The 26,793-nt window shown below is 44.0% G+C and overlaps 1 protein-coding gene across 3 annotated transcripts; it reads right to left on the bottom strand.

The window, feature by feature from the left end:
• Positions 1 to 26,154, bottom strand: LOC147211316 (bile salt export pump-like). 3 transcript variants are annotated; one of them, XM_086125609.1, is made up of 29 exons: positions 25,961 to 26,154; positions 25,769 to 25,857; positions 25,673 to 25,691; positions 25,106 to 25,135; positions 24,984 to 25,035; positions 24,602 to 24,900; positions 24,429 to 24,516; positions 23,236 to 23,369; positions 22,975 to 23,146; positions 22,319 to 22,443; positions 15,183 to 15,357; positions 12,309 to 12,422; positions 12,098 to 12,208; positions 11,875 to 12,000; positions 11,350 to 11,553; positions 11,114 to 11,284; positions 10,176 to 10,377; positions 10,037 to 10,106; positions 8,650 to 8,770; positions 8,351 to 8,521; positions 8,121 to 8,225; positions 7,364 to 7,525; positions 6,900 to 7,103; positions 6,458 to 6,699; positions 4,993 to 5,149; positions 4,134 to 4,331; positions 3,160 to 3,366; positions 1,533 to 1,683; positions 1 to 1,233 (listed from the first exon to the last, which is right to left on the bottom strand). In XM_086125609.1, exons 2-29 carry the CDS (start codon positions 25,845 to 25,847, stop codon positions 1,037 to 1,039), a joined length of 4,086 nt encoding a protein of 1,361 aa, XP_085981735.1. In that variant the 5' UTR covers positions 25,848 to 25,857; positions 25,961 to 26,154; the 3' UTR covers positions 1 to 1,036. The 3 variants fall into 3 exon arrangements, 2 of the variants coding, with proteins under 2 accessions (XP_085981735.1, XP_085981747.1); XR_015102481.1 differs by lacking the exon at positions 1 to 1,233 and having other exon boundaries at positions 1,537 to 1,683; positions 2,524 to 3,366; XM_086125621.1 differs by lacking the exons at positions 24,429 to 24,516; positions 24,602 to 24,900; positions 24,984 to 25,035; ... (2 more) ...; positions 25,769 to 25,857; positions 25,961 to 26,154 and adding an exon at positions 23,448 to 23,591.
• Between the last annotated feature and the right edge of the window lie 639 nt (positions 26,155 to 26,793).

Raw genomic sequence — 26,793 nt, 5'->3', positions numbered from 1 at the left:
TTTGTTTTTAATGCAGCCATTGACTAACATTAAGTACACGTGCACTTTATTGACAGTAAACATGCATGATAAAAAATTCCAAAATACAATCATTCTTACTTACAAGTTGTGTTTTGAGGGAGGTATTCATTTAACAATGTGTTAATTTTGACATTAATATTTGATGTCCTATTCATCAAAAAACAAACAGCTTTCAGTGTGATACAGCACAATTTTACACACGTAAAATGAGTAAATCTCTGACGATAAAGCTCTGTAAAGGCATATATTTTATCCAACGTGCCCTATCCCTGTTTGATATACAGTATTCATTTTTAACAATCCTATTAAACATTTCAGGTTCACATTTCTGACAATGTACTGTGTTGCACTTGTCTTGTCATGGCTTTTTGGCGCTATAACCCTATGTTGTGACACACGCCATTTGAGGTCTTTGATTTTGAGCTACTGACATGTTACAAAAACATGTTGAAATGTCTGTTTCTCAAACTAGTAACTCACTAAAGGGATGATTATATTAGTTTCCAAACAATTGCTTTCGTGAAAGAATTACGTTGTGTTTGGGTCATTAGTAGTCGAGTGGTTCACAGCGCTAACTTTGATTTCCCATGCACAATCGCCACATATGATCAGTCCTAGGTGTTACTACCTCTCACCTGGAATTAAAAATAGACCCCAACCTCCCGAATGGGATAATTGCTTAAAAAAAAAAAAAAAAACCCCAGATGTTTTGCTGTCTTTCATTGGCATTAAGTCCTTCTACGATCCACCTATGTAGTGTCGTGTGCTTGGATGTTTCCCTTGTTATTAACCCCCTTGTCACATTGTGGGAACACAAAACAACGTAAGCTGGCAGTAGTGTCAAAAGAGCTCATCAAACCCTCTCAGCGTAACAGGGTATTTCCACACAAATAAATATGATAAAAGTGAAAAGATTCAAGTTACATTTTGCTGTTTAGTCAGACTTGGCCTCGTCACCTCAGACAATAACTTTGCTCCTCTCACATGTTTCCAGTTGTTTACCCTCTTACGGCCATTAGCTGATTGGTGCTCCAGTGGTGACCAGCTTGTAATAAGCGCCCTTCAGGGCCATGAGATGGTCATGTGTTCCCTTCTCAATCACGTAGCCTCGGGACATGACAGCGATGATGTCGGAGTTCTGAATGGTGGACAGGCGGTGGGCGATTACGATGCAGGTCCTCCCCTCTCGAGCTTTGTCCAGAGCCTCTTGCACTGTCTGTGGTGGGCGAGACGAGTGCACAAAGTCACACAGGGGAGGGAAATAGTCAGCATGCGAGCGGCATAAGAGTGGCAATTTCACAATCGCAACTTGATTACTGAGAGCCCACGGCTTCAGTGCCTACACTGGCAGATACACGACATGCATAAATGTAAACAAGGTCGCTATCAGCCGTGAGGAAGAATAATGACATTAATGATGGCAATAATGAACAGCTCTTCTTACTGCCTGCAACCAGAGCATATCAAGCAGCTATGCACAATGCAGATTCATTTTGTTTTCATTGTGCAACTTGCCTTCTCACTCTCTGTGTCCAGAGCTGAGGTGGCTTCATCCAGGAGCAGAATCTTGGGATCGCGTATGATTGCCCTGGCAATGGCAATGCGCTGCTTCTGACCACGAGATAATTGAGAACCCTGGGCACCCACGTTTGTGTCATATTTCTGAGCAGGAAAATCATACAGTGAGATCAACATGCAAAGTATGGTTTTCATTATTTGCTTAAAGCTGTTCCAATAAACAAGAGCAATGCTTAGCCAAGGCTTTGACATGTATCACCTCTTCAGTTTCTTGCATTCTGATCAATGTCTGACACATTTTTCCTGCTCTGCCAAGGTTTACTACAGAAGAAACATTGATGCAGGGCAGCTGTGAAACACGTTTGTGACCATGGCAGAATCAAAGAAAGCTCTCCTGGTTTTATATCCGCTCCCTGGCCCCATGAGCATTATGATTCAATATGACAAAATCGTTACCATACACCCTAACTTGCCATGAAAATTCGCACCGAATGCTGAAAAGAGTCGGTCAGGAAGATGCCAGTCATGCTACAGATCGCCTTCTATTTTTTTCCATCATTTCACATTGCAGTGCGTTCACGCTGTTTTTGATTTCGTTTAAAAATGTGGCCAGGCATCGACGGAAATCACAGCATGTCATAGTTGCCTATCCCCACATGTTATCTCACGTCCATCCTATTTTGTCCACATTGCCCTGAAACGTTCAAGGCACCAGCATGTCGTTTATGTATTGCAATTTGTGACAGGACCCAGGAAGTTGAGAGACCAAGATTTGGCTAGATGGCACAAAAACTTGACACAAAAACATCACTAACAGATTCTGACATGTGGCGGCTCTCCTCTCGGGCAGGTTGCGGCGTGAGAGTATGTGCGGACATGCATTGACGTATGCACTCAAAATACCATCAACACAGTGACATTAAATGGTTGCAGTGTGTAAAAGAAATGTATATATATTGTGGATGTGGTTGAAAAGGCACCGACCTAACACCGAAAACGTTTTTCTCTTCATCTGCATTGATATCCATCTATTCATCCATTTTCCGATCCGCTTATGCTCACAAGGATCGCGGGCGGGGGTTGCTGGAGCCTTGCCCAGCTGTCTTCTGGCAGTAGGCAAGGGACACCCTGATCCTGTTGCCAGCCAATCGCAGGGCACACACAGACAAACAACCATCCACTCTCACACTCACACTCACACCTAGGGACAATTTAGAGTGTTCAGTCAGCCTGCTATGCATGTTTTTGGAATGTGGAAGGAAACCGCAGTACCCAGAGAAAACCCATGCAGGCCTGGGGAGAACATGCAAACTCCACGGAGGTGCAATTGAACCCAGTACCTCTGCGCTGTGAGGTCTACGCGCTAACCACTGGACCACCGGGCCGCCCAGCATTGATATTATATTGAGTATTGAATCATAATCGTTTACATCTGCGTCGCAAAGCATCTAAGACTCCAAGCAGTAAGTTATCTCGACTATTTACCTAATTTGTTACGAGAAAAAAACATTAGAAATCATTAACATTCAAACAAAATGAATCCCTGTTTTTAACCTCTACACACTCTGCTCCAATCCGTCTTACAATTCCACAGCTCCCCTTCTGGAAACATGAACCTACCTCAGGTAGAGACATGACAAAGTCATGGAGCTGCGATTTTTTGGCAGCTGATATGACCTCGTCCATGCTGATGTTCCGTGAGTTGTCACCATACTTAATGTTTTCCAAGATGCTGCAGTCAAACAAGATTGGCTCCTGCGACACGATGCCAATTTTGGATCTCAGGAAAGGCACGTTGATGAGAGTCGATTCGCGACCGTCAATCAGCTGCAAGAAGCAATCGATTATACCATTAGTAGGAGGCAGTGTTCTAATCAAAGAGTAGACACACAATCTACTTAACGAGCTTTAACGTAATGTCCCTTCTAACTGTGTGATTCCTCTTCTAAATCTCCGCGAATCAGGACTATGAGTTCCCCAGGCACTTCCAGCTCCATTAAGACCTTGTACATCTTGGCAGTAATTTCTCTCTGGCACGAGCCCACCTCCAATCGAGATAAGTGCCCCCGCGATAGACAGAGCAAAACTGTCTGACTTAAAGCTGAGCACCAATCGGACATTGAGAAATACCTTTGACGAGCGAGATGTTGAATGTTCAGCTGTCGTGGTTTGACACGTTTCTCAATCACATCTTGAAATGTATTCCAAAGAGTCATGTTCGAAAAGGTCATAATCATCATCATCTGCCTCAACTATTTCATGCTGACTGTCATAAATTTCAACCTCAGTTATGTCGAGTAAACTATAAAGACAAACAATTGATGTTTTAATCGGTAAAATATATGGTGAACTTTGGCATAGCGAGCTGTTGCGTTTACAACAATATAAATTGGCAAGAGGCACATTTTAGTTGACTTATTCCTGGACCGTATTTATATGTGGGAACACAGGCATTGCATTGGATGATGAATTTGATGGTAAAAACCAAAACCAAAACATTTTCTTCAGTTTTGTAGACTGGAATGTAGAAAAGTGTACAGTTGAGTCCTATGGCAGCAGTGATCATGCACAGCATTTTTCAGCGGCCGCCTCACCACTCTGCCCTTGTCGGGGTCATAAAACCTTTCCAGCAGCTGCACGCTGGTGCTCTTTCCACAGCCACTGCTCCCCACAAAGGCCAACGTCTGGCCGGGCTTCACTGCCACGTTCAACCCATTGAGGACCTGGATGTCTGGTCGGGTCGGGTAAGTGAACTTGCAGTCAATGAACTCAATGTTCCCTTGGAAGTTATCCTGGTAGAGAAGGGTGGGGGTGGGGTAAACAAAGAGGGTGCAAAGGTTTTGTTTTGTTTGGGACTATAGTGTTCTCCGCTATACTGCACGGGTTTGATCCAAATATGATTGGCGTTGTCTGTGAGAGGATGATTTCGGAGTATTTACCTCTGCCATGGGCGAAAACAATGTAGGGCAGGGTATTACTTTCATTGCAGTTTGTTTGCACCACTACTTTAGTACTACAAATTTGGATGCACCGTATTTAAGACTGCCTCTGTGAGTGAGCACTGCTCTGTAAATGATGATGATGGATTTGATGGCGCTCCTGGGAAAAGGCTGTGTATGTACTGACAGCATGGAACACTGGAGAGCTGCTCTGCATTATACTAAGAGGTGTCACTCATGTATCTTAATACAGGAAAGCAAGCTGCAGTAAACTTCCACACTGTCAAAAACCTAATTAGACATTGTGAAATGAGCATCTCTCTGACAGTGTCAATCAAAACCGAAAATTATATTGGACAGCTAAAGGCATTGCATTGTGACTAAGTATATTTTTTTGCAGTTATCCTTCAAGTCAAGTTAAAACTATAGATGGGTTTGGGGGCAGGGGGGTTCCCCACACCCACTACAAACAGTGTGGCTATCGTAGCACACATCTCAATCTGTGTAAACATACCCATTTATGTCCTTTGTCGCTGTAGACGTTAATCTTGGGCACTCGGTCCAGCAGCTGGAAGAAGCGTGCAGCTGAAATCTTGGCTTTGGCATAGTCGGGGGTGTAGGAGGAGGCTCTGCCCAGGGCTGTGCCGCTTGTGACGATGGCAGAAATGACCCTGCACAAGATGAAACAAGTGCTCGTTTTCCACAAAGAAAAGAAGAATTCAGGGCTTTTCAATGTAGGACGGTGTGTCTCCTATCAGAGAACATAACCTCCTTTGTCTCCTCATATTGTGACAATTAAAAATGGATGAATTCAATGAACGTGAAGTTAGTTTTGCAGGTTTAGACAGATGTACTGTATGTTTTGGCAGTGGTATGTTTTTTTTTTTAGCTACTGCGCCTGCCCTGAAATCCTGTGCTGCTCCTCAGTTGACACACAGCTCACACTTAGGAAACATCTGGGATGGTTTATCAGTCTTTTTTTTTGTTTGTTTTCCAAAGGGCTTTCCATTGGGCTCTATTTTGGCAGAGTGATACCCGTGCACTCAGTGTAAAAATGGACGGATGGGGTCCCTTCATTTTTATGCAGGCACAAGTCCAGTCTACTGTGTTTTGGGGTCATGTTGCGCCTCTCTAGACACTCTGTCGCACGGCGCTGGCTCAGCCCTGACTCATTCGACAATTTGTTAACAAAAGTAGTCTGTGCTCGGCGTGAAACCTTGCGCATCATCATTTTCGTACCGGGACAATGGTCTAGTTCGTGTTTGTGAATTTGAGAGATGCTCTACGTTTCCCTGGGCGTTTTGGCCGCGCACATCTACAAATTTGGTTACAAAAACTCAACTACATTTTAGACTTGCAAAAATCAGATCTAACTCATGGGACAATTTGGGTGTATTTAACCGAGGCACAGGCAGACAAATTTAGCGCTTCATGGGCGTGCATGGTGGATGTCACCGGATTTCATTAATAAATTTGACACCAGCATGGTGACAATCCCTCTGAATCATCGAAGCAATTAATTCATTGAGCGAATTCTAATCATTGTCATTTAAAAAATATTTTAATAGCATCCCCTTCACTATTGGGTTGAGGGGTGAGGGGTCACACCAGTACGCACGATCGGTAGTGCAAGGCGGTCATCCGCAAGGGGAGATCTTGCAGTTTATCTGCCAATGTCATGCGCACACCCAAGCATGCTTGACATTGTCTGCTTTTACAATGTCAAGCATGGTGTACTTAGGCATACAGTGCCTACCAATCTCTCTGATTTTGATGCAAAAGAGGGAAGTCGACAGTAGGAAAAGACTACTTCCATCCCACAACGGTGCACAAAGGCACAAACGCCTCATTATGCCCAATTCCAACTGTGCAAAGTATTACAAAATATCAAATGAAAACCTCAACGATGTGCATAGTTAGACTGCGCTTTGCTCTGGACTTGCACTCGACACAAAAATAGGGCCTGTTATGTCACGTACCTGAACACCAAGCTGAAATGGAGTCCCTCTTGGCGTACCAAGTAGCCCCCGAACCGATAGGATGCAGAGTTGGTCAGGAAGACAACACACTGGGCGAAACCGTAACAAGCCCCGTAGACGTTAGCCTTCTTCAGGGCTGCCTGGTATGGAGCATCCAGCTGCGCAATATATCTGTCCACAAAGTTCCTCTCCTTGCCAAGACCAGCGATGGTGCGAATGTTATTGAGCGCTTCACCTGAAATCTGAATATACAAAGGAAGTGAGTAGTCTGGTAGTGAGCCTGTTCCACACTGTGACTCCAGCACATCGCCACATGTGCAAATTATTATGGAGGAATACTGAAACTCAGGAAGAAACTCAGCTATTGTCACTTGTGGCAAATTGTGACTTGTCACTTTGAGGTCATTCCTCATTTGTCATATCAATCAAGCTGGAGGCTGACCTGTCCTGCAGCCTCCATTGCTTGTTTGTCTTGCTTGGCAAATCCAGTGAGCATCTTGGCCTGGAAACCACCTGACAGCGCGATGAAGGGCAGGAAACACAGGATGAGCAGCGTGAGCTTCCAGCTGAAGTAGAAGGACATGAGGATGGCCACCCCGATGTTGGTCAAAGAGTTGACTATCATGCCGATCTGGGAGCCGGTGGCCTTTGAGGAAGGAAGGATGTGCAGCCAATTGAATCATTTCTTATTGGATTGAGTTTGCCTTGCAGCTTAACCTAGACCTGACGATACACTGTACAGTACTCCAAAAATATTGGAACAGAGAGCTTAATTCATTTATTTTCTTCAGTAGCCTGAACATATTTTGGGGTTGGCACCAACAGATTAACATGATACAATAGATCAAAACTTCATCTTTTATTTCCAGGTCTTCGTTTGTCTTTCTTTGATTGTTCATGCCTCACCCCTTGAACTTGCGAGGCGTCGGTCGCCAGTCGTGTGGTCAGAGCTCCAGGGCTGTTTTTGTGATCATCAAACCAGCCAATCTCCTGGCCAAGCATGGCATGAAAGCCCAGGCGACGTAACCTGCGGGTCAGCAGCTCTCCAGACTTGGAAAAGGCATAGCCCTGAAGATGCACACACACACATACACACACGCACACACACACAAACACACACACACACACACTTAAACACGAACACGTATACATATACATCCATACATGCATACATACTTAAAGACCTTGGCCTCTACACACGACAATTGGAGCTTGGAATAGATTCTGGAGTGTGTCCGTGGCAATTTTTGTCCATTCATTACAGAGAATATTTGTGGGATCAGTAAATAATCCAAATTTAAATTGGGGGAGAGGGCCTGGCTTTATCCGTTTGGTTCTTCCGCACCGCATGGACCTTGCTTTGTGCATCAGGCAAGTCATACTTGAACAGAAAAGTGGCTTCTCCAAACTGTTCCCACAAATATGGAAGCAATTCACTGTTCAACATCCCTTGTGAGATCAAAAATGACTCATGGAGAACAGACGGGCCTACTACAAGATCTAATTTATTAGGTTTCTGGCTATTTTCAATAAGAAGTAATCATTCAGAATTTAAAAAATAAACATATGGAGTGGAACCTCCATCTTTAGGGAAATTCTGGGTCATGGCTGTTACTTTTGGGACACTCAAAGCAGTGTTTGCTAAAGCCAAATGTTACTTTACCTGCAGCATTTGGGTGAAGAAAGAGACAACGCCGACCATGACGAAGAACAGGCAGATGCTATCAATCTCCTTTCTTTGCGCTATGGGATCTGTAACTGAGAAAGTCTGCACACACACAAATGAAAAATCAACTGACCACTTGCTTTTTTGCCCTCTAGAAATGGTTCCATCATTCTAACAGCGCTGGAAAGGGCAATATTTTCTTAACAGTTCAAACAGTGTAACCTCACCGCTAATATTTGACTGAATAAAAGTGAGTAGACAGGGTTGACTCCTCCATTCACAGCTGCCCCCAAAGATCCAAAAAGCATGTAAGGCCACTCTGGCACGTTGTACTTCAAGATCCTGGTAACCGGTGCTGGCTCCACTAGGTCCTCCTCCTCCTCCTCTTGAATGGCATTCTAAATATTCAGCATCACAATGTGAAGAAATGCGACAAAGCTGATAGTTGTTGGAAAAAGAGAATGCATGCAATGGCCATTTACCCCCATATTTAATCAGAGGCTATCACAGCCACCCATGCGCCCACCTTGGATTTGTCTACTTGAGACACAGAGTATGCTCTGGGGCCTAGCTCTCCGGCAATGGAAACAGAAGATTCTGGAATCAGGTTGGATAGCTGGGATCGAGATCTCTGGCGGATGGAGGCTCTGTCAAATAAGCGTGTATCAGCCCAAAAGTGTTAATGGCTACATTTTATTGAACTTCCTGTGCTGTTTTGTGGTTTTTATGAGGAATTTCATCTAGGAGGCTTTCTGCTGACTCCAGGTGAGGTTGAAATGTAAATAAAAGGTTGAAATGTATAGAGGTGCATTTGTGTTTGGTTGTCCAGCCCCATTGTGGTGAGCAGCACTTTGCACAATCAGCAACGTGCCTTTTGACAACAAGGGAGTCGAGACCTTTTATTTTGAATCTACAGCCAAACAAATAGGCACGGATCTCTTTGCTGTTGACAGCCACTTAACTCAAAAGTTAACAGCAAATCCTCTCATTAAACACAGCCAGCTTGCCTGCAGAAAGATTCCCCCCAAAAAAGTAAAAATAAGCAGCGCTGCGTGCTTATTTTCTGAATTCACAGGTCTTTTTGTGGTTTCATCAAGAATGATCAAAAACCTTGGGATTCGCTGAGGATTACTTGCATTCTGGGGCAGAGGAAAACAGACTTTCTAGAACTCACACGACGAAAAGAAAACAATTTCCCTCATCTGCACCACACGTTTAATGGCTTCTCACATGCACATGTGCCACCATTCCACCAAGCTCCCTGCAAATTGGTCCTATAGTTTATACGTAATCCTGCTATCCTGGGAGGGTACGGTGCAATGCTAGGGTTGGCGTCTGTGATCCCGGTAACATGCTTTTTTTTTTCTTGTACTGGACTAAAGTGTAATTGCACATCCACTGCAGTAGGTGGCAGTGGCGCTCATTTATTTTATTTCTTTTTACCAAAGTTATTCTTTGTAGTAATTCGATCTATATTTCTTCTTTCTTTAACGGTAATAAGGATAAAGTGTTGTGCAGAAGTATACTCGCAAGAATTTCATAGACAAATGATACAAATTAGAGTGGCAGGGAGGAGTTGAGGGTGTGAAATGTTTTACTCTTCATTGGTGGGGCGTAACAGAAAATACCTGAGAAGCACTATGCTAACTGCTATGACTTTTCGCGGTCAGAGAAGGGAATTATCTGATTTAGATGCACAGTCAGGATTGTGAAGTTGGAGAAGACACAGTGGTTAATTAGGACCATGTTCAAATATCAATTATAAATGATGGTGGTCTATGTGTCAGTCCTGTGATTGATCGAGGATGTATCTCATCTCGCATCCGAAGTAGGTTTGGATCGAATCCTGCTTCCTTGTATACCAGAACAAGCTCATTTGTATAAATATTGGAACAACGGTTGTGTTGTGGTACCTCATGCTGGCCCGGTAACTGCCAGCTCTGGACAGGCTGAGCTTCTCTGGTGTGTCTTCATTTTCAGCCACTGAGATCGATAAGGATTGTTGAGTAGAAGTGAAACATGTTTGCGGGAATCACTGATTGTAGAACCCACTTTGCCGAGCCTTCTCATTAAGGGCCTTGTCCCCTTGGCTCTGTAAGGTGACAAGAGTGAAGTAGACGCCTTTCTTGTCCAGTAGCTCGCTGTGCTTGCCCCTCTCAACTGCCTGGCCATGCTCAAAGCCCACAATCACGTCAGCGTTCTTTATAGTGGACAGCCGATGGGCGATGGAGATGGTGGTCCGTCCCATGCGTACCTTCGGCATCAACGGTCAAAAATGCATTTTAGGGGGGAAAAAAAAGCTGGGGTGGTGAAGTACCAGAAACACAACCTAAAATTGTTACACATGATTCCATTATTTATCAGTATTTTGTTGACTGTGAACAGCAATTCATGAGTTCAGTGTCCTGTAATTCTTTGTTAATAATGCAACTTCTCCTCATCAAACCTAGAAAAAGCATGTTCCTCACAAAGTAAACCGAAAGGCACCCAACAAGACCCATGGCGTGATCATTTTTATGTGTTGCAATACAGAAGTCGTACTGCAAATAGAAGCTACACTCTTACTGAGAGTCATGTCAAAATACGATTGACTCTCTTTGTGTTCTTCTAATCACTATCACAGACGGACAATGGACCAGAGTTTCTCAAGCGATGATGGGGAAAAATTAGCTATCCATAAATTGATTCATGGACTCCTTCTCTGAATGTTCTGAACTCCTGTTTTGATGCATTGAGAGGAATAATGCTGTCTGAAAGAGTTGGTTGGTGATATTTGCGCAGATGTAGCTGCGCTTCGCATAGCTGATGTCACGTTTCCATTCTTTGGACCCCAAGCTAGTTGAGACTGAAGCCACGACGCCGCTGCTGGCGCATACTAAATGACTACTTCCACACACTGCTGGGTTTTTTTTTAATGTAAATGTAGTAGACTACGATTGCTGTAAACCAATGCTACATAAAAACACACAGTAAAGAAATCACAGACATACTTTATCTAAGGCCTCTTGTACCACAGCCTCACTTTCGTTGTCCAATGCAGAGGTGGCCATGTCAAGCAGCAGGATGCGAGGGTTCCTGACAAGTGCCCGGGCAATTGCAATACGCTGCTTTTGACCGCCACTCATTTGTCCACCACCTTCCCCCACTAAGGTGTCGAATTTCTGTGAAATCACAGGAAATAAGGTTTACATCACGCAGGTCCTTCAAGCGTTTATTTGATCTCCACCTGTGGCAGGTCCATTATGAAGTTGTATGCGTTGGCCTCTTTGGTGGCAGTGATGATGTCATCCATTGATACGCCAGGTCGACCATAGCGTATATTCTCAGCAATAGTGGTGGCGAATAGCACAGGCTCCTGCTCCACGATGCCCATGAGCGAGCGCAGCCATTGGATGTTCAGCCCGCGGATGTCATGACCGTCCAGGGTCACCTGAGACGACAGCAGCGAGTCGAGCTAAAATTGCTGGATGATGGTGCCAAAGTACATTGCTGCTGCACACACACACAAATACGATCGATCGTGACAACAGGAGGCTACTGCCTTCTGCAGAAGCAGGGTGCATTATAAAAGTGAGATGCCCAAATGCAGAGAAAGGGGGAAAAAATGAGGCTATTTGGACCAACTGGTAGTTTATCATCCTCAGGAGATGGTTATTTTTTTTAAATAACATGAACAAAGGTTGAAGAGAAAAGCAATGTTCAGTCCCTGCATGCATCAATAGCAGGTTGCGAATGTACGTCTTGATCCTACCATGCCCTCTTTGGGGTCATAGAAGCGCTGAATGAGTTGGACAGCTGTGCTTTTCCCGGCGCCGCTCGCCCCAACAAAGGCTGTGGTCTCGCTTGACTTCACTATCACACTGAGCCGGTCTAAGATCTGAACAAAGGAAGTCGAAGCAGCACAGTCAGCAGTGTACCTTCTTCAATTCATTGTAATTACAAGGAAAGAGGCAACAACAGAGTCAGTCAAATACCTTAACTTCCGGCCGGGAAGGGTAATGGAATGTCACGTTGTGAAATTCAATGTCGCCTTTGACTTTATCAAGTTTATATCCTGCCTCAGATAAACAGTCTATCTCAGGCTCCTGATAAAGTAAAAAAAAACAAACCCAACAACAACAACAACACTTGTTCAAGCCATGAGAGATCAACTTTGATGGATATCAATATTAGAACATTTCCTACTCGTTCAATGGTTTCAAAGATGATAGTGGCAGCTCCGCGGCCTGCGGCGAATGCTTCCAGACATGGTGATGCTTGGCCCAAATTCATGGCTGCTATCAGAACACCAAAGAAAACCTGGCAATGCGAAAAGGTCCAGCAAGGCATTGTAATAGGAGCAGCATCGTACAATATATGCAAAGTGAAAATAATGCTCAATTGCATTTGGGAAATAGTGTGCCCTATACCAATTGCTGAAAACGTCTGAGTAAGATAAAGACTTTAAGAGTATATATCACAGCTACAGTTTTACCAAGTAAAAAGCAAACCTCATCACTGTACTGTAGCGGATATTAAAATTTAACAAGACCTTAGGGGAAATGTAATGACCCATTACAGGGATGGGCAACTTTTGTGGCTCAATGTTTTATCCATTCCCCTCAAGTACCAGTAATGGGGGAGGTTTTTTTTTTTTTTAATGAGCCACGCAGCAAAAATATAAGTTAAAAACGATTAATAGTTACGACTGGAAATGCATGCATCACATTGACTTCCTTTGTAAGTCCATAATGCTTCAATCCATGAATTACCGGTAACTTGAATGAACATACTAAAAGTTATTTAATTAATTTTAAATGACTCATCATGTTCTTCAAATAAAGCGTCACTAACTCTAGTAGAGAGGACTATGGGGATACGTTATTGTTATATTGTTTTGTATCAACATTAACGTCCTTGCAAGCTGTTTGCTGTTACAGCAGATCAATTTGTCTTTGTGCATGGTATCGTTGTGTCGACTCATCTAAAAAGACGTTTGCGGTTAATTGCAACACCAGGCAACTTCACACTCGCCCTAATGGGAAAATCAGCTTCATTCTTTCATGTTTTTTAAAATTTTTGCCTGTTCCTAACCCGTTAGTTTGGGAGTCGGGGTGCATCAAAAATTCAGTCACCCAAAGTTTTCACAGAAGTGGGCCAAAAGTGCAATTTCAGTTTCGGACCGAAATACTTAGTACCAAATTCCTACAGCTGAAATAGGACGCTCTGATAACGGCTGCAAAAGTTTTCCATCGCCTCAGCAGCCGGCCGTTGGCCAGACATGAGCAGGTTGCCTGCCCACTCAGGACTCCATTTCCAGTGACTGCAGTGATGCCATGTGTTCCGCTGTTCCGGGAAGTTGACAATATTCCAGAGAGGACCAGATGACATGCGCAGTCGATTGATTAACTTGGAGTTTCCAAGCGAGTCCATAAATTCCGCGGCTTGTGATTGGATGACATAGGATTGGACCAAAAAAAAAAACCCTCAAAACTTTGGATTGATGTCATTGCACCTTCCCCCACAATGTATGAAACTAGTTTGGCAGCTTTGCAGCTATGGCTGGCTGCTTTTCTAAAAGTCACTAATCATCACCTCCATGGCGGTGAATCAAGTATCGTTAACCTGAACGGAAGATGTGTAACAAAAGTAACAGAAGATGCTATACCGCCACTAAGTAATCCATCCATCCATTTTCCGATCCGCTTTATCCTCACAAGGGTCGCGGAGGGTGCTGGAGCCTATCCCAGGTCTCTTCGGACAGTAGGTAAGGGACACCCTGAACCGGTTGTCAGCCAATCGCAGGGCACACAGAGACGAACAACCATCCGCACTCACACTCACATCTAGGGACAATTTAATTCAAACTCATTTCATATTGTGGGTCACATATAGCCTCAGTAGATGTCAAGTGGACCGGACCATTAAAATTATACCATACTCTGCTATAAATTACCAAAATAACATGTCTTCCTTTTGTTTTGGTCTAAAGAAGCACAATAACATTACGAAAATGTTGAAATTTAATGAACAAGATTTGTAAAGAAAGGAATTTTTAAACCATTTCTACATGTGCATATAAAATCAAAATTTAATCCCTGCCTTCATTTTACAAACTAAGGAGAGTGCATTAAAGACATTCCATGTCTTTAATGCATTTTATCACTTTCAAATGGTCATGTGGGCCTGATCGAACCTCCTGGGGGCCTGTTCCGTCCCGCGGGCCGTATGTTTGATGCAACCGATTAAGAGTGTTCAATCAGCCTGCCATGCATGTTTTTGGAATGTGGGAGGAAACCGGAGTACCCGGAGAAAACCCAGACAGGCACGGGGAGAACTCGCAAACTCCACACAGGGAGGCCGGAGCTGGAATTGAACCCGGTATCTCTGCACTGTGAGGTCGACGCACTAACCATTGGACCACCAGACCGCCCGTGTATATTTATGAAGAGTAAATTAAACATTTATATGTTCTCAAAGTTACAGAACATCTTGTATGACCAATTTTAAAATAATTTGCTCATTGAATATGCAGCCTGATATTTCTTGTAATGTCTCATTCTGTAAACAAAACTAGATTTAGCAATTAAGGGTCAAGATATCATATTGAATAACATAACTGAACTGAACCCCCCCCCACCCAAAGATGGCAATATTTTGTCATTTAATACTATTCCAATGAAGACAATCTAATAAAAATGTAATAACATTAGGAAAATATTCATGGAAATATTAATGGAGTCATATGTTTGTTGTTTTGCATGAAATGCAAATTTTCCAGAAGAATTTAAATAATGTATTCCGAATGTTCCTGTGCAGTCATGCTAGGGCTTGGTATCGTTGTGGCCATCGCTGGGAACAGATGGGAACAGAAAGCTCGGACTTAAACAAATTTGCAGAAAACGATTCAACTGATGTTTACAGGGTTGGTTTTTTCCCTTTGTTTTGTTTTTCGAGTTTCGGATTCCTCATTTTGGCTTCAACCAAGAATTGTCATTTCAGAGTACTTGAGGGCAAAGGTGACGATGAAACATGTCCACAAGCTGCATATTCTCATAGGTTGGAATGGGGAGGTGTTACCTGCAAAAGTGTCCCCGGTGAGTATTCCTCCGTGTCCACCACAAGACTGGAGCCATACCAGAAAGCCAGGCCGTAGCACAGGAAGATGATCAGCCACATGTATCCAGTGAAAAATCCCATGATCAAACCCTTTCTGATGCCCCAGCGCTGAGCTGACACTAGGTTCTTGTCATACCTGGAGGGAACAAGAGTAGTTTACTCAACAACTTAACACATAACATCCAGCCATGAAGTTTCTAAAAAAACAGGGGGACATATGTCGATGAGCTGGAGAACTTTCCCTGCTGACCACGGTGAAAAATGGCATACGCCCTGGACTGGTTGCCAACAAATCGCAGGGGGCAAGGTTATTATAGGTAATGAAAAGGAAATAACATTTATAATAAAAATAAAAAAATTAAAGGTTTTTGTGAACTAAATAAAATAAAAAGGAATGTTTTTTTTTAAAAATATGAAAGCAAATCAAACTACATCTGAACTTTGTAAAACCAAACTAAAACTAACTACTGTATACTGTTTGTCAAAAATGCATCATATTGTTGCATTATTGTATGTGAGCTCTCGGGTTTCATTTTAAATGGATTTATTTTGGTATCCATGCAGAAGAAAGAAGTTCATTTTATAAATTGTAGTGTATTATATTACAAAATGTTTCAGCATAATTCCTCATATACTGTGTTTGAAACAAATAATAAACCTAACATTAAAAATGTCAAAACAAAATGAAAAATAACTACAATGAAAAATCCAAAGCTAACCTTCAGGGCATGTCTATACAACCATTCACACTGACACATGTGGACAATTTAAAGTATTCAATGGACCTAACATTTTTGGACACATCTTTTGGGATGTAGAGTAGCCAGAGAGAATGGACACAAGCACAAGGAGAACATGAAAACTCCACACAGGTAGACCAGAGGTGCGCTGCAAACCTCAAACTTTAGATCTGTTAACCAGACTTGATGAATAAGAAGCTCCCATGCTGCCATGTTAACTCAACATTCATATTTATGTGAACTGAATGAAAAAAAAAATTTTTTTTTAAATTGATTTACCATAAGTTGTCTCCAAAGGTGTTTCAGGCAATTTGGCAGTTCACCTAATCGGCCTCACAACCACACCAGCCCGTGACCTCCACATCCTGAATACACCTCCAAGATCATCTGGGACCAACCACCTGAACAGTTGCTGTGACAATCGGAAAGGAGTTTGTGGGTAAGCACCGGGCGGTTTGCTGATTTGTATCGAGACTTTGGATCGAGTGGTCCCTGGTGGAACACTCTAAATTGTCCCTACATGTGATTGTGAGCACGGATGGTTGTTCGTCTCTGTGTGCCCTGTGATAGGCTGGCAACCAGTTCAGGGTGTACCCCGCCTACTGACTGAAGACAGCTGGGATATGCTTTGGCACGCCCGCAACCCTTGTAAGGTTAAGCAGAAAATGGATGGATGGATGGCCCCTGGTGGTGGTGGGATCATGATATGGGTAGGCGAAGTGCATTTTATGAGTTGCATTTTGAATGCAAAGAGAGGCTGTGATGAGATCCTGAGGCTCATCGCTATGCCATTCAGCCACGACCATCATCTGATGTTGTAGCATGATAATGCATGGCCCCAGTGACAAACCCACTCACTGGATCAATCCAAACTCAAGATCTCTGGTTACAACCTGGCTGCCTGCACCAACAGCAGCATACATGGAATAGCCACTTTTGTGAAGAACTCTGCCACCTGGAACCCGATCAACTCATCACAAAGTGACGGGGAAGTGGAATGTACGGCAACGGAAATTGAAGGCACCACCGTAGTCAATGTGTATAAACCACCAAGCACAAAACTGCAAGGCAATTCCATCCCTGCCTTTGCCTCTCCTTGCATATATAGCGGAGATTTCAATTCCCATAGCACCACATGGGGCTACCAAACCACTAATCCAGATGGTGAAACACTTGAAAGCTGGGCCTCGGCTGCTGGCTTGCAACTGCTCTACGATCCAAAACAACCGGACAGCTTCTACTCCAGAAGATGGAACACAACAACTAACCCGGTCTTGGCTTTTGCCAACATTAATGGACCCATTCCAGAGCGGTTGATCCTCAGTCCGTTTCCTAAGTCACAGCATAGACCATCACTCATACTCCCGCCTAATCCAATCAGGCCAACACCAAGCAAAGCTGTGAAGAGATGGAACTTTCGAAAAGCCAACTGGCCTAAATTCAGGCGCTTAGCTGATAACAATATCTGTCACCTACCAGACCCAACATCAGCAGACCTGAATACGTCTTATATGTCGTTCTGTAAAACCCTATACAAAGCCGCAAAAAGAACTATCCCACGCGGTTACCGTCACCAATTCATACCAACATGGGACGAGGAGTGTGACAGCCACTACAAAGACTTCCTGTCTGCCGCAACCAGTGAAGAAGCAACCAAGACTTCCACCGACCTAGTGCAATGCCTCGACGCGAACCGTAAGAAACGTTGGGAAGACACGGTCCAAAGCATAGACTTCACTCACTCCAGCAGAGTAGCTTGGAAGACCTTCAATCGCCTCACAGGACGCAGCTCTCAACCCAAACGCTGCCCTGTCACTGCCAACTCGATTGCACATCAGCTATTAGCTAATGGAAAGTATAAAGAGGCTGACAAAGTCCATGACCTCCGAGTGAAACAAGAATGCACCAGATTATGGAATGCTCCAAGCGTTGATGGCTTCCTCTCAGCTCCCTTTTCCACCAAAGAGCTAACCTCTGTCATCAAACAGATCAAGACTGGCAAAGCTCAGGGCCCTGATAATATTCCATCTGAGTTCTTGAAATACTGTGGCCCAAAAGGCATGAACTGGCTACGCAAATACCTCTCAGCCTGTATGAAGCACCAGTCTATACCGAAGATCTGGCGGAAAGCTACTGTGGTTTCCCTGCTGAAACCACATAAACCTCCCGATGACCCAAGGAGCTACCGCCCTATCTCACTGCTATGTGTTCCGTATAAGATCTTGGAACGACTTCTCCTGACCAGACTTGACTCAGTGGTTGACCCCCAGCTGCCTAAAGAACAAGCTGGCTTCCGATATGGACACTCTACCACCCAGCAAATAATCAAGCTGACCATTACTATTGAAGATAGCTTCGAGAAGGGAAACAAGGCTGGAGTTATCTTGGTTGACCTAACTGCGGCATACGACACTGTATGGCATCAAGGCCTGATACTGAAGCTTCTCCAGATGATTCCGGACAAGCAAATGGTTCGCTTCCTGAGCAATATTCTGGCAAACCGAAGCTTTGTGCTCAAGACCAGCGACGGACAACGCAGCCGACCCCGCCGCTTGAGAAATGGAGTACCACAGGGATCATGCCTCTCGCCTATGCTCTTTAACATCTATATCAGCGATATGCCCAAAACCAAGTCTCATCAATATGGATATGCTGACGATCTTGCACTATGCTACTCCCACAAAAGTTGGCGCATGGTGGAAGAATCACTAACTGCTGATATGGCATTGATAGCGGAATACCTGAGAACGTGGAGACTTAAATTGAGCTTGGCAAAGACTACCACCACACCTTTCCACCTAAACAACATGGAATACAAGCGCCAACTCACTGTCTACCTGCATGGGACTCCACTTCCACATAACCCATCCCCCACGTACCTAGGAGTGAAGCTCGACCGACAGCTCACATATAAACAGCACATAGATGCTCTTCGTGCCAAAGTAAAAGCTCGAAACAATCTGCTGAGACGCCTAGCTGGCTCATCCTGGGGTGCAAGCACTCACACACTCCGTACAAGTGCTCTTGCGCTTACTTACAGCACAGCTGAATACGCAACACCAGTGTGGTGCCGAAGTACCCATTCAAAGAAAATTGATGTTGCCCTCAACGACACCATGCGGATAATCAACGGATGTCTGCGTCCCACCCCCACGGAGTTCCTACCAGTACTGGCAGGCATTGCCCCGGCCAGTTTACGTAGAGAAAAAGCTACCCACTGCCTTGCTCAACATGCTGTGCTGGACAAAAACCATGCCCTAAACCAGTTGATCGCCGAGGTACAACCTGGAAAGCGCCAAAGGCTAAAATCTCGCCACCCTTTTCCTCATCATGCTGCAGAACCTCATGATTCCAACTTTAACATCCTGGAAGCGTGGAGAAGTAGTTGGGATAATACTGCAAGACCCAACCAGTTCATGGTCCAACCCAACACCGAACCCCCACCTGGCTCAACGCTACCCCGGAAAGCCTGGGTACGACTCAACCGCCTAAGAACTGGGGTAGGCCGTTTCAACGACAACATGTTCCGATGGGGTCTCGTCGAATCACCATTCTGCAACTGTGGACCAGAACTCCAAACTGCAGAACATCTCCTCTACTACTGTCCCATTCATCGACCACCAGATGGCAACTTGAACCTCACAGCACCTAATGAATCTACTGTCCAATGGCTGCAACGTCTGGACATTTAACACCGCAAAGCTGCCCTCATACGCGAGAAGTAGAAGCCCCAGTGACAGCACAATAATTTTCTCAATCCCTGGAGGGTGGGTGGGGGTGGGGGGGGGGGTGCTTTCCTGATACATAGGGGGGCTAAGAAAATAATATATAAATATTTTAGAATATCAAATAAAATGCTGAAGGGGCTCTACTGGGACTACACAGATTTCTGACGTTGCTATTGCCTCTCTATCTACCCAACCCCCTCACACTCCATTCATCCAGCTAAAGTCCTTTTCATCTGACCTCCACCCAGTCACTTCAGGGCTCCGTCCCGGGGCCCCTGCTTTTCATCATCTACCTCATCCCCCTCGGTAACATTTTCCATAAATGTAATATCCTCTTTCATTGCTGCACAGATGACACCCAGTTCTATGGCTCCTCTAAAGCCAACATTTAATGTCCTACCTCCTCCCTCACTTCCTCTACAAAGGTGGTTTTCCAGGGTGGCGAGGGGTGGCAGCTATCATCTTTAGGAAATGCCTTGACCCACCCCAGTTGCCACCCCTACCATTGGCAATGAATCTATCAATGCTGAATTCAAAATTGTATTATGATTGTTCCTTGTAATGTCTCCATAGTGTGTATAAAAAAATATGTTTGGATTTTACTCCCTCCCCAACCCATCATAACGTCACACCGTCCTCCACCCCACGACAGCAAATAACAATAAAACATCCATGACAAAGTATGTTACAATACACTGTATTGTTCCAGTGCTCAATTGTTCTCGTCTTTCGGGGGGTTCAGTTTCAGAATGAATACAACATTTAGATTTTGTCAATCAATTTAGTGCTTCTAAGTTATATATACTAGTGAAGCAAATGTTTTGGATAAATAAATGTTACATAATAACAAAATAAAACTCAAAACAAGTGTTTATTTTAGTTTTCTTTTGCACTGTTCTTTTTTTCTAATTTTACTCAAAAATGAGGTGTCGATGCTGGCATCGATGTGCACCAGTCCAGTACCTATCAATGTAGCTAGATCGCGGGGCACACACATCAATACGTTAACACCCCTAATAGAGCAGCTGGAGCGATATGCTGCGATTTAGATGATCTGATTAGTCAACTAATCGCAACTACTATCTGTAACTAGTCAACAAGCAAAATAATTGCTTGAGAATATTTATTGTACACTGTATAGCCAACACAGACTGGTTTAGGGTTCAACTTTCACGTGACAGACATAAAACCTGCCAAGTAATGCAGAAAATTAAACCTGAATTACAAAAGTGTGTTTGCGTGTGTGTGTGTGTGTGTGTGTGTGTGTGTGTGTGTGTGTGTGTGTGTGTGTGTGTGTGTGTGTGTGAGAAAGCATGTTTGCATGTGTGCGTGCGGGAGGGTTATAACATGCAGTCTTCCAATTAAAACACCTGCCAGCCCCTTGAAACTTCAGATAAAACAGCTACAATCACCAGTGCTCCTGCTTATCAGAAATAAAGGTTGGGTTTAGCTTTTATTTCATGAAAGGTAAAGAGTGACAAACACAAGTTCTCCTTTTTGATACTAAAGCTACATTAACCATAGTTGACAATTTCTCCATTTCAGTTGATCACTCCCCAGTTCCTCCCCACCCCCAGCCCCAGTTTAACAGTCTGGGTGTCCATCTCGACAGCACACTATCATTCCATTCGCATATCAGTAACATAACCAGCTTACTCCTCCCTGTGTGACATCAACCGACTCCGCTCCTCTCTCAACTCTCCTGCACGTCTCATGACATAAATCGTATCCTTCCATCACATCACATTACCCCTGTCCAACAGCAACTTCACCAGCTGCCAGACTGGCACTGCTCCTTTTTACCCTGCAGGTCATTCATAAGCTTGCCCCACCATACCAGTGTTACCTCTTGCATGTGGCCACTCCAGTCCGCAGCCTCAGATCCTCCTCCATTAACCTGATTGGTCCATCCCAGTATCATGAACCAAATCCAAACCCAAAACCCACCTATTCAAGATCACCTACTCACTGTAATTACACTGCCCTGTTATTTGTATTTATTTTATTCATTTGGTGTATACTGTCCTCAATGGTCTCAAAAGGGGCTATTAAATAAAATGTACCCCCCGCCTACTGCCCGAAGACAGCTGGGATAGGCTCCAGCACCCCCGCGACCCAAGTGAGGATAAAAGCGGTTCGGAAAATGAATGAATGAATATTATATTGATGATGATTATGATGGGCGGTGCGGTAAGCGACAAGTTAGCAAGTCTGCCTCACAGTGCAGAGGCTTTCTGTGTGGAGTTTGTATGTTCTCCCCGTGCCTGTCTGGGTTCTCTCTGGATACTTCGGTTTCCTCCCACATTCCAAAAACATGCATGGCAGGTTAATGGAACACTCTAAATTGTCCCTAGGTGTGATTTATGAGTGCAGATGGCTGTTCATCTATGTGTGGCATGCGATTGGCTGGCAACCAGTTCAAGGTTTACCCCACCTACTGCCCGAAGGCGGCTGGGATGGGCTCCAGCAGGCCCACAACCCTTGTGAGGAGAAGCGGAGTAGATGGATGGATGGATGGAAGACAGATAAAAATTGGCCTTTTATGTACCGGTACTGTACATGGAATCATCAAAAACATGACCCCAAAAAATGTTGCATATACATTTTTGTTCAGCATATGATTGCATACCGTTGCACTTCTTTTTTCTCTCCGCCAAAAGCAGCCACCGTCCTAATCGAGGAGAGGACTTCGTCTGCAATGGCTCCAGCTTTAGCATAGGCCTGAAGCTCCATGCCTGTCAGCTTAGCCACAAACTGAACCCAAAATATAAGCAAAGAAGTCAAGTGATGTTGAGCCAAGCCTTTCTCAAGAATCCACATTTCCACTAAGTGCTGCGGTACATTTCAGTTCAATACAGTACAGCTGGGAAAGGTAAATTCAGACCTTTGTGTTCCCATTGCAGTGTGCATGCAAAATGGTGGTAACAGCAACAGCAGTGGGAATAGTTTGACACAATAGCAGTGTGATTCATTCCTTCAGGAGAAACCGGGCACACTGCAACTGCACGGTAGATTAAGAAGAAACAAGTCTTCACCTATAATCTTTTTCAGATGGATTGGTTTGTGTTTTACACTTCCCATTCCTATTCTGTCACCTAAGTGAGGATTCTTTGCTCAAGATTCAATGATCAATGTTCCAAATGGAAATCCAAATATAAGGATATCAAAAACGGTGATGAAAATGTATTGCATTGGTACCCTTACAACTTTTGTTCATGGGCATACAAACCAACAAGCATATTCATTCACCAGGAAGTCAAAGCATGTTAAGGCGGAGAGTCTCACCAGAGCCATGAGGCCAGCTCCAATGCCAATTAGTGGACTTGCTGCCACAATCACAAGCGTTAACTTCCATCCTTTGACGAAGCCGATGCAGAAGCCGCACACAAAGGTGGTGAAACGCTGCATAAAAATGGCGACTTGGTCCGCAATGGCGTCATTGATCTTGTTGATATCACTGTGTTGTCACAGACAGGACATGATGTAGTGAGCATACTACTTTTCTCCAGCAATGAGATAACGACCATTCCGCTGTGACCAACTTACTCAGACATGCGCGTATTGAGCTCTCCCACCGAGGTGCAGTCAAACCAGCCGATCTCCATTCTCATCACTTTGCTGAAATAGATTTTCCTGATGAGCTGGATCTGCTTGGCGGCGGCATTGACCCACAGCGAGATCTGTCATACATAAGGCTGTTGAATATAAGACAGGAGAGAGCGCAAAGCCAGAGTGCAAAAAAAGACTTTAACCCTGACCAATGTGATTCAAGGATGCTTTCACACTTCCAGTTCATTTTTTTCTTCTGGGCTTGGCAACCTGGTTCATTTACCAGTTGTTTCAGTTTCTTTTCACACACGCAGACACACGCACACACACACACACACAAAACCAAGTGCATCAAAATGAATCACAACAATGCACCTGGAGTCATTCTCTTACAGATTTGATTTACTATTTTTACACTGAACCAAGGGTGGGAGAGCTAGTGCTCTGTTTTCGTAGCTGGCATGTTTGCTGGAGGTCACCAAAGCTGGCGTATCCTGATTTTTGTTCAAGCGCAAGTGTTCACTGTTCGTGCTTGCCTTTTTTGGCGAACTGATCAGGTGTGTCCTTGGAGATGACCCTGGCGAAGTGACAATTTGGTGACAGAAAGTCAGTCTAAATTAGGCTTGCTCAGACCATGTCTGGATACTGGCACAACTGGTCTAACATGATTTTGATCAATTTGATCAAGGTGCGGGAAGACAGAATTTTATTACTATGGGTCAAGGGATTGGGGGAGTCTCCAGCTGCCCACATTACAGCACAGATTTGTTATTTACTCCCAATCCAGTTTAGACCATGTAGGTCTGCCTGCAGTCCCATATAAATACTTGACACGCTTCAACCTCCTAGACGAGCAAATCAATTTCTTCTTGGGAAAAATTGGGCTGTCTCCACTCCACCAGGGTTAGTGCGTGACTAGTGCGCTGCATTTAAAATGAGAAGAACCACTTTGATGGGACATGACTAGAGTGTGCTGTGTTCACTGCGTTGCTGTGTTCACCTCCCTCTGCTTGCAAAACTATCAACTCCCTGTTTTACCCATCTCATCACCGATTTACTCCCCCCCATGCATCAAACATATGCTGGTCATGATAACAGAGCCCCTAGAGTTGAATATAATAAACCACTTCCTGCTGGTGAGAAAGTGCTCCAAGATGGTACTTGATACAGTATAAGGTTAAGTTACAAACCTGAAAGTATCCCAAAATGAAGACGGCTGCTCCAATCCCGACATAATAGAAGGCAAATTTGGTCATTTCATATTCGATGTCAAGTATCCTGAAAATCAGTATGCAGGCATGAAATGTATCATGCGCAAGTGACTGACCGAAAGACAACCTTGCGATTCCCGTCACCAACGTACCCGCACGGCCTGCTCCTAAACGGCGCGAAGGTTTCCCACTCTGAATAGTTGATGGAGCTCCAGTGCGACTGGTTCAAGCCTGCGAATGTGTCAGTGTAGTTCTTCGTCCACTGGATGGTGTTGTTCACGCACTCCTTCCGCTCGTCACTCAGCTCATTCAGCTCAATGTCGTACTCGATGAACGTGTCGGTAAGCAGGCCGAACACCAGCAGCATAAGGGGCTGGGCGGAGCCATGCAGCACGGCGCATATGCTCCCCACCACCATCATCAGCACTTCGTTGCACGTGGCAAAGCGGAACTGGATATACGCATTAAAGAGGTTGCTTGCATGAGTGACACTGACACAGAAGAGCTGAAATATGAATGTCATTCTGTTTTTACCAGCTGAAAGAAGCCAACTCTAATGGCAGGTTGCTCCTTGGTCTCCTGTCCTCTGTTTGGAAGAAAATACAAGTGTTATTTGGGATGAAATATCAGAGCCTGACTTCAACTGCTCTACTCACTTCTCCCTCTCCTTGGAAGTTGACATGGTCCTGCGTGGAAACAATACACGTGCACAGCAAATAAAATGATCAGTAACAATTACTTCAGCAATTCTATTCAGTCTAAAGCAAATTGTTTAAAACACATGACTGAACTTTACATGATGTCATTGCAGCAGACACATTCACAGTGTACTGTTATGCACTACGTAGCTTTATGCATTAGCAAGCCAATAGGGAAACTCACGTGAGAAGCAATCCAATAGCCGTACTAACAAAATGGGGGATTTATTAAGATTGACACTATCTGAGAGAGATATAACTATGTAATCGGCAGCAAAGTATAACAACAAGGCATTAGAGTAAGTGGTCTATTGTCTGCTATATAAGAGGGGCAAAATGTTGGAAACTCGGCACACCATCGCATTGCATTAATTTGTCCAGAATTTCCGTGGCTTGCGATGTACAGTACATACTGTGGATGTTCGAATAAAATTGAATTTAAAGCAGCAGCAAAATGTACCCAAAGAGTGGCCCATACCAAAAAAAATTGAAAAACACACACACACAATCAAGCATAATACGTACATGTAAGAGCCAGCCGGTTCTGCAAAATGTAGAAAACGTCTTACAATTTGATTGAGAGTCGACTGAAATCCTCTTTGATGACTGGATTTGATTTACCTTCGTCTGTAATCTCATAGCTGCGATTCTCCTGTCCAAGCTTTTTAATACTTTGCAATTTCACTGATCCGGATGGCATGTTGGCTCATCTCAAAAGAGCAAAGTAAAAGTTCAGAATCTCCAAAACCAGATTTCCAACCATGAAACAAATCATATGTGACTATAAAGTGCTGAAGAAGAAGACAAATTTACCACAATGTGTCCTTTCACAGGCAAACGTTTCTGGTCCTTTTGAGAACTTATCATGGGTCCCCAGAACAGCCGTCAGGTCAAACGTTCCTTCAGAAACTCTTTAGTTCTTATGTCCGCTATTTGAACATGCAGCCTATATGTCCCCCAATACTAGAGAGCCAGTTGTGGCTGCATGTCGCTTGTATATAGGAGGAGGACACACTCCTGTACCTTGGAAGGGATTCACGTGCTGATATTGAGGAGGGTTGGGCTTATTGGTACTCGGGGGGGGTCATGGTGTTTTGTTTGAGGGTAAGTGTCCGGTCGGTTTGTGTCCCGTCGCCGTTTAGGTCAATGACCGCACGTGGAAACATTCCACCTGCAGAGGTTGTCACGCTTATCATTACTAGATTTGTCTGGTCTCCTTTGTAGGAACATAAATGAGTATGATACAGTGTCACCTTTTTTGCAAATATATTATTTCATTCCTGTCGACAGTGTAAATGTTTTACTGCACATCAGAAACATTTGGTGTAAGGCCAAAAATGTGCAAACACTCGGTCAAATGGTTTGCTTACCGAGGGCAAATAAATCAATACTATAACTTGTAAGCTTTATGCAGGATTATTATCCTACTGAGAGGATAATGTTAGTAATGCTTGTAGGAGCTCACATTCACAAACGTGAGGGCTCAAAAATATTTGTACAAAGTGACATAACTACGGAGTCAAGTTTCTTCCTGGCGATGCTTTGCCGGGGTTTCAATTGCTGCTTGTTTTCTGGCCTACAATTTTGGCTTCAGTAAGTGAAAAAGAATGGTTAAGACAATTGGCCAACCACTTGGCTGTTGAAGA

Source organism: Hippocampus guttulatus, chromosome 1 (genome assembly GCF_054856545.1).
Source record: "Hippocampus guttulatus isolate MCC_2025c chromosome 1, RoL_Hgut_1.0, whole genome shotgun sequence".
NCBI classification, from domain to species: Eukaryota; Metazoa; Chordata; class Actinopteri; order Syngnathiformes; family Syngnathidae; genus Hippocampus; species Hippocampus guttulatus.
The sequence above is the reverse complement of the archived record's forward strand: the minus strand, read 5'-3'. Positions and strand labels throughout refer to the sequence as shown.

Coding starts and splice junctions, on each gene's coding strand:
- LOC147211316 (XM_086125609.1), bottom strand. CDS start 25,847: ATGCCATCCGGATCAGTGAAATTGCAAAGTATTAAAAAGCTTGGACAG. Junction 8,522..8,649: donor CTCAAGTAGACAAATCCAAG/GTGGGCGCATGG, acceptor CTGAATATTTAG/AATGCCATTCAAGAGGAGGA. Junction 1,234..1,532: donor CACAGAGAGTGAGAAGGCAA/GTTGCACAATGA, acceptor CACCACAGACAG/TGCAAGAGGCTCTGGACAAA.